This window comes from Chiloscyllium plagiosum, chromosome 7, assembly GCF_004010195.1.
Source record: "Chiloscyllium plagiosum isolate BGI_BamShark_2017 chromosome 7, ASM401019v2, whole genome shotgun sequence".
Lineage (NCBI taxonomy): Eukaryota > Metazoa > Chordata > Chondrichthyes > Orectolobiformes > Hemiscylliidae > Chiloscyllium > Chiloscyllium plagiosum.
Window position 1 is genome coordinate 58,604,130 of NC_057716.1, and position 15,056 is coordinate 58,619,185.

The window sequence follows — 15,056 nt, forward strand, 5'->3', positions numbered from 1 at the left end:
TGCACGCTCACACTGACAGACCCAGACACTCACACCCATCTTCTCTCAGACACTCACACATACACACCCACACTCTCACCCACTTGCAGAATTACAAACAGCCTCACACAGGGCACCTCACATCTTCAGTGCATAATCTGAGATGACATGGCACCTATTGTTAAAATTCAGTTGAGAATGTAACTTTTAAACAAAAAGTCTAGGATTTACATATGAAAGAACTGAAACCCAAATGATCATTCTAAAAGATGACAGACTTAACAAACAATCCAGGTCTTTTTCAATATATGATTTCAATTGCATCACATTGTAAACTTTGCTATAAATTCTGTGTCTTATGATATTATACTCCACAACCACCTGACGAAGGAGCAGTTCTCAGAAAGTCAGTGCTTCCAGACAAACCTGTTGGACTATAATCTGAGGTTGTGATTTTTAAATGTGAAGAAAACTCTCATCCTACCTGGTCTGGCTTTTGTGTGATTCCAAACCCATAGCAATACAGTTAACTCTCAACTACCCTGTGAAATGGTCTAACAAGCCACTCAGTTTATCAATCACTATGAAGTCTCAACAAAGAAATGAAACTGGGTGGTCTACCTGGAATGGACATAGTCACCAAAAAAGACGATGGCTGAAACAAAGTTTATTTTGACCCCGCAAAGTTCTCCTGACTAACACCTGGGGGGCTAGCACTGCTGCCTCTCAGCACCAGGGACTCGGGATCGATTCCAGCCGAGGGCAACTGTCTGTGTGGAGTTTGTACGTTCTCCCAGTGTCTGCATGGGTTTCTCTGAGTGCTCTGGTTTCCTCCCACAATCCAAAAATGTGCAGGTCTTGTGAATTGGCCATGCTAAATTGTCCAGAGTGTTAGGGTGCATTAGTCAGGGGTAAATATCGGATCGGGGAATGGGTCTGGGTAGATTACTCTTTGGAGGGGCGGTGTGGACTTGTTGGGCCGAAGGGCCTGTTTACACACTGTACAGGATCTAATCTCTAATCTAATCTCTTTCTCTTGTGCCAAAATTGGAAGTTTTCTCATAGGCAAGTGAAGCAAAGCCTGACGTTGTCTGAGAGATAGGATTCTATGAGTATCACTATATCACAGGCATTACCATCACCGTCCCTGGATATGTTGTATTGCACTGGCCTGACGGACCCAGTGGACATGATGGCACAGTGATATACAGTTTGGAATGAGTTGCCCTGGAAGTCCTTAAGTCTCATGACCTCCAGTTAAACATTGGAAACATTACCCCTGCTGGTAGCCAGGACTGTCCTCCCTCAGCTGATGAATCAGTACTCCTCCACGTTGAACAACAGTTGGAGGAAGCATCGAGGGTTGCAAGGGTGCAAAATATACTCTAGGTGGATGTTTTCACTGTCCAGCACCTAGAATGGCTTGGCAGCAGCACTATTGATTGACCTGGTGGTGCCTTAAAGGATATAGCTGCTAGATATGCAAGGGAATCAATAAGAGGAAGAAAACATAATCCTTACTAGTCTGCCAGCTGCAGATGTGTCTGTCCACGACAACATTGGTAAGAGTGACCAAGGAATAGTCTTCGGGGAGACAAAGTCCTGCATTCACATTGAGAATATCCTCCATCATGTGTGGCAGTATCACTGTGTTAAATGGGTCAAACGTCAAGATCTAGCAACTCAAGAATGGCAACCATGAGGAACTGTGGGCCACCAACAGCTCCAGAACTGTACACCAGCACAACCTGTATCCTCATAACTTGGCATAACCCCTCACTTCACCATTAACATTGCTGGGGATCAACCCTGGTTCAATGGAAACTGCATGCCTGGATCAGCAACAGGCATAACTGAAAATGTCATGTCAACCTGGTGAATCTACCAAACAGGGCTACTTGCATACCAAACAACATGAACAGCAAGTGATAGACAGCGCTAAGTATTCCCACAACTAACAGATCAGACCTAAGCTCTGCAGTCCCTACTACATCCAGTCTTGAATGGTGATGGACAACTGAACAACTTACTGGAGAAGGTGGTTCTGCAAATATCCTCATCCTCAAAGAAGGAGAAGCCCAATGCATTAGTGCAAAAGATAAGGCTGAAGTATTCACAGCAATCTTCAGTCTGGAATGCCAAGTGGATGATCCATCATGGCCTCCACCAGTGGTCCCAAGCATTACAGATATCAGTCTTCAGGTAATTCAGTTCACTCCATGTAATGAGAATAAATAGTTGGTGGTCTTGGATACTACAATGGCGATGGGGCCTGACAAGATTCCTGAAGATTTGTTTTGCAGAACTTGCAGTTTCTCGAACCAGGCTCTTCCAGTACAATCCCAACACTAGCATCAACCCCAAAATGTGGAAAATTGCCCAGTTAATTCCTGATTCAAAAGCAGGATAAATCTAACATGGCCAGTTACAGTCCTATCAGTGTACACTTGGTCATGAGTATACTGATGGAACGTGCTATCAAGCAGCGCCTGTTCAGCAATAGCCTGTTCAGTGATGGCACGTTTGGCTTCTGGCAGGGCCACTCTGCTTCTGACCTCATTGTAACCTTGATTCAAAAATGGACAAAAGAGGTGAGATGGTGGTGACAACCCTTTACATCAAGGCTGCATTTGACCAAGTATGGCATCAAGGAACCCTAGCAAAACTGGAATCAATGGTTATAGAAGGCAAACTCTCCGCTGGTTGGAGTCATAGCTGGCATCAGAATGTGTTTGTTGGAGGTCAGTCATCTCAGCTCCAGGATATCTCTGCATGGGTTCCTCAGGGTAGTGTCTTATGCCCAGCCATCTTTAGCTACTTCATCAATGACCTTTCCTCCTCAATAAGGTCAGAAGTGGGGATGTTTGCTGATGATTGCACAATGTTCAGCACCATTTGTGACTTCACAGATGCTGAAGAAGCCCATGTTCAAATGAATCAAGATCTGGGTGGCAAGTGACAAGTTACATTCACGCCACATAAATGCTTGGCAATGACCATCTCCAATAAGAGGCGATCTGAGTACCACCCCATGACATTCAATGGTGTGACCATCACTGAATTCCCCACAATCAACATTCTTGGAGTTACCATTTATCAGAAACTCATGTCAGAGGTTAGAAGTACTGCGGTGAGTAACTCACCTGACTTTCCAAAGCCTGTCCAGCATCTACAAGGCACAAGTCAGGAGTGTGATGGAATATGTCGCACTTGCCTGCATGTGTGCAGCTCCAAGAACACCCAAGAAGCTTGACATAATCCAGGATAAAACAACCTGCTTAATTGGCACCATGTCCATAAGCATCCATTCCCTGCACCAGTGATGCTCAGTAGGAATAGTGTGTACTATCTGCAAGAGGCACTGCAGAAATTCACCAAAGATCTTTAGACAGCACTTTCTGAACCCACAACCCAGTCCACCTAGAAGGACAAGGGCATCGGGTATATTGTAAAACAATTTGCAAGACCCTTTTCGAGTAAGTCACCATTCTGACTTGAAAATATATCTTTTAGAATACTGTGTACAATTCTGGTCACACTCTGTCGGAAGGATATTGTTAAACTTGTGAGGGTGCAGAAAGCATTTACAAGGAAAAAATTGTAGGGAGAAGCTGAATAGGGTGGGACGTTTTTCCCTGAAGTGTTGGAGGCTGAGGGGGTAATCTTATAGAATTATAAAATCATGAGAAGCATGGATAGGTCGAAAAGCAAAGATCTTTTTCTATTTAAAAGAAAACTTGTGGAGCTCAAAGCTGTTTACTCACTGCTTCTGAAGCAGTGCTCTGATTTATTTTGACTCGCTTAAGATTGTTTAAAGTTCAAGATATGAAAAAAAATCTGCAGAATGGCAGTTATGCATAAGCATTATGTTTCATTTTTGGCATATTCTGAACGTGAGACTATGCAAAAAAAGACAATTGCCCGGTGACTTAAATTAATTAAACTGCAGAGCAGGAAGAAAAAGTACATAGTTTTGGGACATTAAAATACAACACTTGACTTCGCATAAATGCATGGGTAATATCTGGATTTTTGTTGTAGGATCATCAAATTGCTTTTTTAAGGTAATAAGCCTCCAATACCCATTTCACTAATTAATTCATTTTGTGCCTTATGATATATGTTCATAGTGAGGTCATTCTGTGTGAAAATTAAAGATAATATTGAAATTGTAATCTCTTCGTAATATTTGTAATAAAAAATTGATGTAAAAGCTGGGGAAGTGATATGGGTCAAATAGGACTAGATTTATCAAGAATATCTGGTTGGCATGGACGAGTTGGATGGAGGGGTTCGTTTCAGTGCTGTATATCTCTACGACTTTATGACTTTGTTGCATTTTGAAAGATTCATTATGCTTTTTTGCATAGAGTTATTAATATATCACATTTTTATTTCAGTATTCATTTCTTGCTACAGTAGTATACATTCTACTTAATGCAATTACAGTGGAGCTTAATTTGTAGTTTCAATAATTTATCAAAGTATTTTTATGAATTAAAAGAGTTACTGATATGTGCAACAATGTAAGAACGCAACTTCAGTTTTGTATGCTGAAATTGTCTGTCTCTGAAAACCATGAGAAAAGTTGTGGCTGAGAGCCAACTGATGTATCCAGCAGGGCTGCCTAGCTTGTATGCATGACCAGTTTGCCTGCATGTTTACTCTTCTCATTCATTGCACCACACCTATTAATTTCAGATGGTTGGTTCAGCATTATGTAAACCACGATTAACCCGCTTTATGCTTTTGCAGAGCACTGGTACTTTGAAAAAGCATTTGGAACTTAATTGCATTGTCATTCTGCAGCCTTGACTAATCAACTCTATAAAGAAATGCACTAATCTTTCAAACTGTCTTGTTCTGGGATACTGACATCATTGCAGAGCATGTGCAAAGTGTAATTACGAGTTGATGACTGTCATCTGGATTAAATTGTTGGTGCAGAGCTCCTTTCTGCTATGTAGCAATTCTGTGATTTAAAAAAAATCATAGTTTTGTGAAAAGATTCATTATTCCTGGACCCTATCAAGGAAAATAGTTTGAAAGGTCATACCCATTGTTTTCTCAGGTTTTAAATGTGTAAGTATTGAATTTGCAATTCAGTGAAATTGTAAAATTTTAAAATCAAAGACAACAGAGATTTATATTGACATTTATAATGATGCATAACTTTTGTCACATTTTGGTCATTGATTTGCCTAATGTTAATAATTTTCAGTTTGATTGGCACAACATATCTTGAGATATATCTGGATATGGTTTTGACTGGTAGTGATTTTGTATGGTTTGACTTCTTGTCCCAGCCACGAGTTCAACAAAGCTGGAAGATTTGAATTACCTGGATGAAAGGAATGCACCATTACGTACCTCTTTTAGGATGCCTTGGCATAACACAGCTGGAGGAAGAGTACAACAAAATGTAAAAGGTGTGGTATTGCTGCATATACATATGTTTTTGTAATAAACCACAAATTTGTTTTTAGATATTAGAAATATTGCAGCATGGTTCATGATATAACTTGAAACAACATTCTATTATTTTTCAAATCATTATTACTTTAAAACCTGCAAGATATAGTAAGTAGCTTTGGATAGAAACAAACTTATTGAGACTGAATTGTCCTACTTTCAGAATAATTTTTAAAAATATATTTTTATTAGAAAAGAAAAAGATTTCCTTTGAATATTACAAATGCAAAATCAACCAATTCAAACCAGTATTAAAAAAAACCTGCTAATTACATAAATAATAACTAAGCTAAAAAAGGAAAATCTAACGATAATAACCATAACAGTTCAGCAAAACAAAGCAATAATCCTCAATCATTGAGCGCATAAGTTTATACATGTTCATATGTTCGTAGTTCCTCCCCTCTGGATACCAAATCCATTACATACAGTTGCCATGGCTATATAAAGGCTCTTATTAATATGGGGGGGAAAAACTCTGTACCCAGGTTGTCCAAAAATGGCTGCCATGTTTTATAGAAATTTTCAGTTTTGTGGTGCACCATACTCTTAAGAAAGCCCAAGGAGATGTGCTCCATGACTAGCTTACACCTGCCGCTGGCCCTGGGGGTTTTCCAGCACCACCCTAATAGAATGTTCTTTCTTGCACAAAATGTGAGGATACTGAAAAGCCTTTTTTTTGTGTGATCTAATGAAACCAAGAAGAAGAGATACAGAGTCCATCTCCACCTCTATCTCCAAAGCCTACCACAGCGTTCCAGTGTACCCACGGTCTGTGGCAGCTCCAAAGGCAATGAGTAAGCGTGCCCACACCCACTTTACATTTGGGACACATTGGAGATGGTCCCACTTTAAATTTAGCGAGGCTTTGTGGGGCCAGATGGACCCTGTGGAGAATCTTCAATTGTAAGGCGTGGGTCCTGTTGCAAATCAAGATCTTTCTTGCATTTTCGCAGATATCCTCCCATATGTCAGAAGAGGTCTCAACGTCCAACTCCCTCTCCCAATCCTTATAGAGCCATTCAGTCTCATTCAAGGGACCCTCTCCTAATTGGTGATAAGTGCTGCTCACAGATAATGTACCCTCAGCACTTAGCACTCTCTTCTCCATGTTGGACCTACAAGGATCAGTTAGAAATGTGGTCTCTTTTTGAATGAAGTTTCTAATTTGAAAGAAATGAAAGAGGTACCTATTGGGCAATTCATATTTCCGAGCCAACTGGTCAAAAGACATCAGTATGTCCCTTTTGAATAAATCACCCAGACATGTCCCTAGCTGCCCATAGTTTAAATGGGACATCCCTGGCACACCTTTTCCTCGCAAGGTATGCTAAGTACTTGCCCAGCTTATCTCCATGCTCAAACAGCCTTTGACTTGCAAATGTAAACTCCCTCTTGGCTGTCCGTGTGAGCATGGAGTTCAGCATATACCGAAGCGCTGTGATCCTCTGCAGTTTAACCAGTGAGGGCCTGTCAAAGTATGCCTTTTCAGCTACTTTTAGACTTGTCTCAAGCAAGCATTGCTGCTCACCTGTCTCTTGCTTCTTACTGGCTGAATAGGAAATAACATTAAGGAGAAATAAGATTCTCCTTAATATTCCAAGTGTACCACTTAAACACATCCTGAGCCATAACCTTCCACAGCACAAGCTAGACTCCAGAGAAGAAGAACCTGAGCTGCAGATTGCAGAGTTTTAATGCAAAAGACTCCACAAAACCCAAAATTTACACAGACGAAAATAACTACAGCCAACAAATCTACAAAACTTTGAAAAACTATGTACAGCAAAAACAGAAAAACAAAATAAAATCGCCAAAGGCACTGATTGAAGGAATTTACCCCCCCCCCATTCAAAGGGGGTAGCTATACATCTTACAACCCTACTAACCATTCCCAACCGCCCTCTGAACTCCAACAGCTAGTGTTGCACCACATACACTGACCACGTGGACAGGTTTTGGGAAGTTAGGAGGTGAGTTATTTGTTGCAGGATTCCTAGCCTCTAACCTGCATTTGTAACCAAAGTATTGATAGAGTTGGTCCAGTTGAGTATTAGTCAGGAGTGTGATTGAATACTGCCCGTTTGTCTAGATGGATGCATGTCCAACAAGCCTCAGGAAGTATGACACCATCCAGGAAAACGTCACCACCACTTGATTGGCACCACATACACTCCCTTCACCACCAGAAGCAGTGTGTACTATTTACAAGCCGCATTGCAGAAAATCATCCAAAGATCCTGAGACAGCACCTTCCAAATCCACGGCCATTTATGTTGGGTAGGACAAGGACAGCAGCTACGTAGGATCACCACCGCCTTAAAGTTCCTTTGCAAGCCATTCATTATCCTGACTTGGAATATACCATTCCTTGACTGTTGCTGTTTCAAAATCCTTGGAATTCCCTCTCTAGTAGAATTGTGGGTCTACTTAAAGCACATAGACTGTAGTGGTTCAAGAAGACAACTCACCGTCAACTTCTCAAGGGCACCAAGGTACATGCAATAAATGTTGGCCAGCCCGTGATGTCCACATTCCACAAGTGAATGAAAAGAAAATTTGGAAATCTGAATTGAAAATGCTGGAGAAACTGAGCAGGTCTGGGAGCATCTGAGAAGAAAGTAACAAAAGTTAATGTTTCAACTTCAAAGAATTTGGGACTTTTTTTTAACCTCCTGCTGTGTGGATAGTGTCTTAACATTTGCAATCACAGGGTACTGTATTTTCTTTGTTGTTACACGTTTTATCTTTAAACATCAGAGAGTGACCTGTTAAAAGATTTTATCTATGTTAAAAATGTCTTGGTGATTACTCATTCAGGACATGGCAAAACCATTTTGCCTTTATTGTTGCACTCCTACTGCATGAAATACGTTACCGTGCCTTATGATTCAGTCTGTCCTTTGATGCAGATGAACCTGTTGTAGTCCAGCCTTCAGGGTAACTTCCCTTTCTTGCAGGATTGGACCACAGACTGGAATGTTCTTTACTTGAGCTACCTTGAAACATGTTAGCAGAGAATTTTGGATCTTGGGGTTGGCAACCATTCTCATCATCTTCCTTGCTGGAGAAAATGCTTGCTTGCCAAATTGTTCCAAGTTGTTGAATTTTTTTCTTCAGAATGGTTGACAGTCTCAATGGTGGAAACTCCCACTCCTTAGCCATGCCAGTTTTTCACTTTGAACTATGATTTTCCGCTTGCTTTTTCAACTTCATTTTTCTCCAACTGACAAATCTTCTAAGTTTTTCATAGGTTTATCCATATTTGATGGTTTGAACATCATCTTCTAGAGAGATCTTTTTGTAAAATGACTTACCCAGAGCACTGAAAGTTTGCACTCCAGCATGACCTAATTCTGCTCTGGTTGACTGAAGTATATAACAATTTTGCATAACTGGCTGATCTGGAGTTATTAATACAGAACTTTGGATTACCATAGGCATTTTTTTTTGCTGGCAGGAGTGGCAGACATCCTTGACGGAAGTGGAATTTTTGTTTATCTGAACTTAATGTATTGTAATAAATATATAACATAATTTAACAGAAAAGGTTTGAATAATTCTGTTTAGGTACTACATTTTAAATACAATGCAACTGAATTTAATATTGGTATTATCAGAATTACTATTTCTTTGAAATCTGCCTGATGGCATGTACTACGGTGACATTGTACGAATGCAGTCTTCAACTAAATTTTATGTATTAGATATGTGTTGTGGTAACACACAAAATACTAAATTGGTTTTCTGTTCAAAACATAACATTGAAATTATACAAACTGTAATTAACTATACTATTTCTGGACACTGAGTAACCTAGTGTTTTTGGCTTGATTTTGCTTCAAATTTTCAGATGCAGTATATAGTTAAGACTTGTTTTTCATTGGCAAAAGTTTTAAATTTGTTCTTGTACACTAAGTGTAAAATGTACTTAAATAACAAAATTATAGTACTATTATGAGCATATTTTTGAGACATCAGTGAAAATTAATCCAGTCTCTTTTCTTAATTTTATTTAGTGCGATTTTCTCCATACAAGCCAGCTGATATTGTATTAAAGCCATTATTGTTTGAGGTGCCAAGCATTACCACAGATTCAATATTTATTGGTCGGGATTGGCTGTTCCAGAAGATAGATGAGAACTTACACAATGGAGAAACTCCAGAGAATAAAGGAGCAGTAATTATTGGAAATGTTGGTTTTGGGAAAACAGCCATAATTTCAAGACTGGTGGCGCTGAGCTGTCATGGAGGTCGGATGAGACAAATTGCATCAAATTGTTCCAGTAAAATCTCAAAGAGTAAGTTTCTTGTCTGCAATATGTGAAGTATGGAACTCAACCCAGGAAGATCCCAAAGGGGATTTGTTTCAGGCCATTGAATCAAAATTTATCATTGTACAGAACTGAAATGCATTCTTTGTTTGAACGTAAACAATGTGTTACCAGTAGCTTTCGCACTGCTCCTTCAAGTAGCTGATGCAATACTTGACAAAGGAGCAGTGCTCTGAAAGCGAGTGCTTCCAAATAAACCTGTTGAATTATAAGCTGGTGTTGTATGATTTTTAACTTTGTCCACCTCAGTCAAACACCAGCTCCTCCACATTGTGATATCAGTATAAAGTGGTTGCCAGAAATTTGATATATGGAGAGAAAATGTTGAAATTGCTAATTTATGTATTTTGTAATCTTTGGTACCCAGAATGAGTTCTACAATTTCAAACTTTAGTTGCTTCTCAAATTTACTTTTTAAGACAGCAGCTGCAGGTCATTATTTTGTTATTGCCAATTGCAGCTCCTCGAGGTCCATCTTTTCTTTCATTGTCTTATTGCTCTCCCTTATGACCTATGCCACCATCCCTTTTGTTATTTAGTTGCTTCCATTCCAGTACAGGCTTTCCCTTTTGTGCTTACTGCTCATCTCTTCCACTCTTGGCCACTCCTTTCCAGGTCTATACTTGTTTAAAATGTTTTACACTTTGTGTTTTCCAGTTCTGATGAAAGGGCATCAACTTGAAGTATCAATTTGCTTTCTGTCTTAGTGTTTTGCCTGACTTCATGATGATTTCCAGTATTTTGTTTCTTTCACTCTTCAGTGTTATGGATGTTAGGTGTGTATACATTTGATGTGCATATTTCTATCCATTAATATTTGACCTCTAATGGGCGGCACGGTTGCTCAGTGGTTAGCACTGCTGCCTCACAGCACCAGAGACCTGGGTTCAATTCCCGCCACAGGCAACTGTCTGTGTGGAGTTTGCACATTCTCCCTGTGTCTGCATGGGTTTCCTCTGGGTACTCCGGTTTCCTCCCACAGTCCAAAGATGTGCAGGTTAGGTGAATTGGCCATGCCAAATTGCCCGTAGTATTAGGTGAAGGGGTAAATGTAGGGGAATAAGTCTGGGTGGGTTGCTCTTCGGAGGGTCAGTGTGGGCTTGTTGGACTGAAGGGCCTGTTTCCACACTGTAAGTAATCTGATAAATTAGATTTCAAAGAACCTTATTAGCAATAATTTTAATTTTACAGTTTTTTTTATATTAACTTCATTCAGTCATAGAGATGTACAGCACGGAAACCGACCCTTCGATCCAACTCATGCATGCCAACCAGATATCCCAATGCAATCTAGTCCCGCCTGCCAGCACCTGGCCCATAACCCTCAAAATCTTTCGGATTCAGAAACCCATCCAGATGCCTTTTTAGCTAGTTGCAATCGTACTAGCCTCCACCACTTCCTTTGGCAGCTCATTCCATACACGTACCACCCTTTGCATGGAAAAGTTGCCCCTCAGGTCTCTTTTTATATCTTTCCCCTCTCACCCTAAAACTATGCCCTGTAACTCTGGACTCCCCCACCCCAAGGAAGAGACTTTGTCTATTCAACCTCTCCCTGTCGCTCAAATTCTCCAACCTGGCAATAGCCATGTAAATCTTTAGTGAACCCTTTCTCTCAGACACTCATACCCCCCCACCCCCACTCCCAACAAAAACACACACACACACACACACACACACACACACACACACACACGTTTGTGGGGTGAGTTTGTACTTGCAGAATTACAATGCTCAAAAACTGCATGAATCCATGTAAGATTCTGTAAATCCGTTTTTTAGATAAAAATCAGTCTGACCATTGTGGCACAGACAACCTCACACAGGAGAGCTCACACCTTCAACACGTTATCTGGGTCGATATGACACCAATTAAAGTTCACTTGAGAACGTAACTTTAAAAAAAAAAGTTTTGCGATTTACGTATGAAAGAACTGAAACCAACATGGTCATTCTAAAAGGCGAGAGACTTAACAAACAATCCAGGTCTTTTTCAACATGTAATTTCAGTTACATCACACTGTAAACTTTTGCTATAAATTCTGTGTCTTACAATCCTTTTCTCTACAACCACCTGATGAAGGAGCAGCGCTTCGAAATCTATTGGTGCCAAATAAACCTGTTGGACTATAACCTGGTGTTGTGATTTTTAACTTTGTACACCCTAGTCCAACACCAGCTTCTCCAAATTATGACTACATTTTCCAGAACAGATACTTGTTTGAAAAGGGGATAGCCACAGAAGACTCCTGTCTACCCGCCAACCTCTCCTACTCTTTTTGGAGTTAATCCATCTATCTAAGTGTATCTGCGGCTTTTCTTCCTTCCTATAATTGCCATCGATCACATCCCCAGCTGTTGTAAATTCGTCATTGCCTCTAACTGTCACTCCAAACGATCCATTTGATGTGGCAGGGTTCACAATCAACGGCATTTATTGCAAATATAATCCTCACTAACCCTTAAACTCTCTCAACTCCTACATCTGACAAGAAGAGCATATCACTCTACGAAAGGCCATTTTGCTTTTTCCAATCCACAGACCCAAAAAATAGCACCGTCTTATTGCCCTACAAAACACTGTTCCTGGCTAACTTAATACTTCGGGCTTATATTTTTAAAATTTAATCCATGAGACAGATCCCAATAAAAACACATAATCAAGAAAGAACCCACTGTATTCACTATTGTAGATTTACAGCAAGACTGTACTTAAAACTATTTACTTATCTGTTGCTGTGCTGTGAACTCTCCCAAACCGGTTCTTCCAAGATCAGTTGTGAATTTCGCTATTTAATTTTTCCTCGACACACTCCTGATGTCCAGCGATACGAATTCAAGCAGCAAAGGCAGTAACTGCGCAGATTCACTGCTGGGTCAGTTAGCAGTGTGGGTTTCTTTCTTTCTCTCTCTCCCTTACAGACCATGTGCTTGCTGCCTTTGTCTGTCTTTCTCCCTTTTAAAAGTGCTGTTGTTTTGACTTTTTTCAAACTTTCAAAACAATCGCAACAGCATATAAAATAGTAATATTCATTCACAGGGTGTGGGTGTTGCTGGCTGGGCCAGCATTTATTACCCATCCTTGATTGTAATTGAGAAAGTGATGGTGAACTACTTATGAATTGCTGCAGTCCATTAGCTGTAAGTTGACCCACAATGTCACTGGGGAGAAAGTTATAGTGAGAGCAGTCATTTTACAGCTGCTGTGGAGATGCATCATAATGTCTGAAGTTTGACAGAGAATAATTTAGTTCTTGTGCTGTGGTAGAGTGATAGTGTCCCTGTCTCTTGGCGAGAAGGTCTGGGTTAGAGTCTCAACTGCTCTAGAGATTTGTCAGAACATGCTCGATTGGGTTGATTGAAAAAATATCTGCTAAACCATCACATTTAAGAAATGAAGGATGAAGGCCGAGAAAAGCTGAATGAAACATGCATCTTGCTGAAGAAGCTCAGTAGATCTGGCAGCATCTACAGGAAGAAAGCAGGGTTAATGTTTTGAGGCTGATGACTCTTCAGCTGACCACCAGCCTTGACTACTGGACTTGAAAAGGGCCCTTCTGCCCATTGAGTCTGCACAAGTGAAAAATAACTAACTAATTATTCTAATTCCATTTTTCCAACACTTGGCCCATAACCTTGTTTGCTTTGGCATTGCAACTGAATACCTCTTAAAAGTTAAGAGGGTTTCTCCCTCTACCACCACTACAGACAGTCACTTCCAGTTTACCACCACCCTCTGGGTTAAAACTTTTTTCCTCAAATTACCTATAAACCTCCTGTGCCTTTCCTTTAAATGTATGCCCTAGGTTATTTTCCCCTCCATCAAGTGGTGATGCTTTTGCATGTCTAGCCGATCTAAGGCCGTCATAATTTCACACCGCTCCATCATGCCCCCTTTCAATTTGCTTTTCTCTAAGCCTCAGTCTGTCCAATCTTTCTTCATAACTGAAATTCAACAGCCAGACAATATCCTGGTAAATCTCCTGTATACTGCCTTCAGTGCCAGTACATCCATCCAGTAATATGCATTCCAGAACTGCACACAAGTACTCTAACTGTGGTCGAACAAATGTTTTATGTAGATTCAGCATAACCTCCCTGCTGGTAAACAGTATACCTCAGCTAATAAAAACAAATGTCCCATATGCTCCCCCAACCGCTTTATCCATCTGTCTTGATACCTTGGACCTGTGGACATGCATGCCAAGGTCCCTCTGGTCCATAATGCTTCCCAGCGTCCTACCTACTTGCCATCTTCATCCTGCGCAATTGTATCATCTTACATTTATCGAGATTGAATTCCATTTGCCATTGATCAACCCATCTGCAAAGCCCATCTAATCCTCCTCTAAACTAAGATTATCCTCCTCCCTACTAACTACACCACTAATTTTAGCATCATCCGCAAACCTACTGATAAACTGTCTCTATGTTCAAGTCTAAATCATTCATGTGTATGACAAACAGCAAGTGCCCCAGCACTATTCTTTGTGGAACTTATCTGAACACCTTTCTAGTCACAAAAATACTCATCATCTATCACCCTCTGCTTCCTGCCTCACAACCAATTGTGAATCCATTTTGCCAAATTTCTTTAGATTTCATGGGCTCTTAGCCTGCTATCTGCCTCCCATGGGGACCTTATCAAAAGCCATGCTAAAATCTGAGCAGACTGCATTGAAGGCATTGCCCTTATTTACACACCTGGGTACCGCTTCAAAAAATTCAAACAAGTTAACCAGAGATGACTTCCCCTTAACAAAGCATGCTGACTGTTCTTTATTAATCCCTGCCTCTTGAAGTGCATTCTGACCTCCGAATTGCTTCCAATTGTTTCCCCATCACTGAGGTTGGTTTAATTTGACCAGGTTCATCTCTTCCTCCTTGAAGTACCAGGCTTAAATTTGGGTGGTAACTTTAATGGGCAAATTGATGTGCAAATCCAGCAAGTTCTTAAAAATAACAAAAGCTAATTGTTTGTATTCTGCCATTTAGTTAATACGTAAATTCTAGAAGTTAATAACTTGCATTTTGTGTTTTAGATCCTTGAGCTTGCAGCTGATTTGCATGTTAGTAACAGTACAGAATACAGTATCAAATAGCATACAGTGCAGAAAGGAGGGCATTCAGCTCATAGAGTCTGCACCGACTCTCTGAAGAGCATCCCACCGTAGCCCCATAACCCTGCATTTACCAAGGTTAACCCACCTAACCTGCCACATTCCTGGATACTACGGGACAATTGGGCATGCCAATCCACCTAACCTGCAC

The 15,056-nt window shown here is 40.4% G+C and overlaps 1 protein-coding gene across 3 annotated transcripts in view; it reads left to right on the forward strand.

The window, feature by feature from the left end:
- tanc1b (tetratricopeptide repeat, ankyrin repeat and coiled-coil containing 1b) overlaps positions 1-15,056 on the forward strand; it is a 201,023-nt gene that overhangs the window by 76,132 nt on the left and 109,835 nt on the right. For 2 of the 3 annotated variants that reach the window (XM_043693814.1, XM_043693815.1), the window contains exons 8-9: positions 5,286-5,408; positions 9,471-9,752. In XM_043693814.1, the coding sequence (XP_043549749.1) occupies positions 5,286-5,408; positions 9,471-9,752 (405 nt within the window). Of the gene's footprint in view, positions 1-5,285; positions 5,409-9,470; positions 9,753-10,501; positions 10,562-15,056 lie in introns of those variants that run through there. The other variant, XM_043693816.1, reaches the window with a different exon arrangement.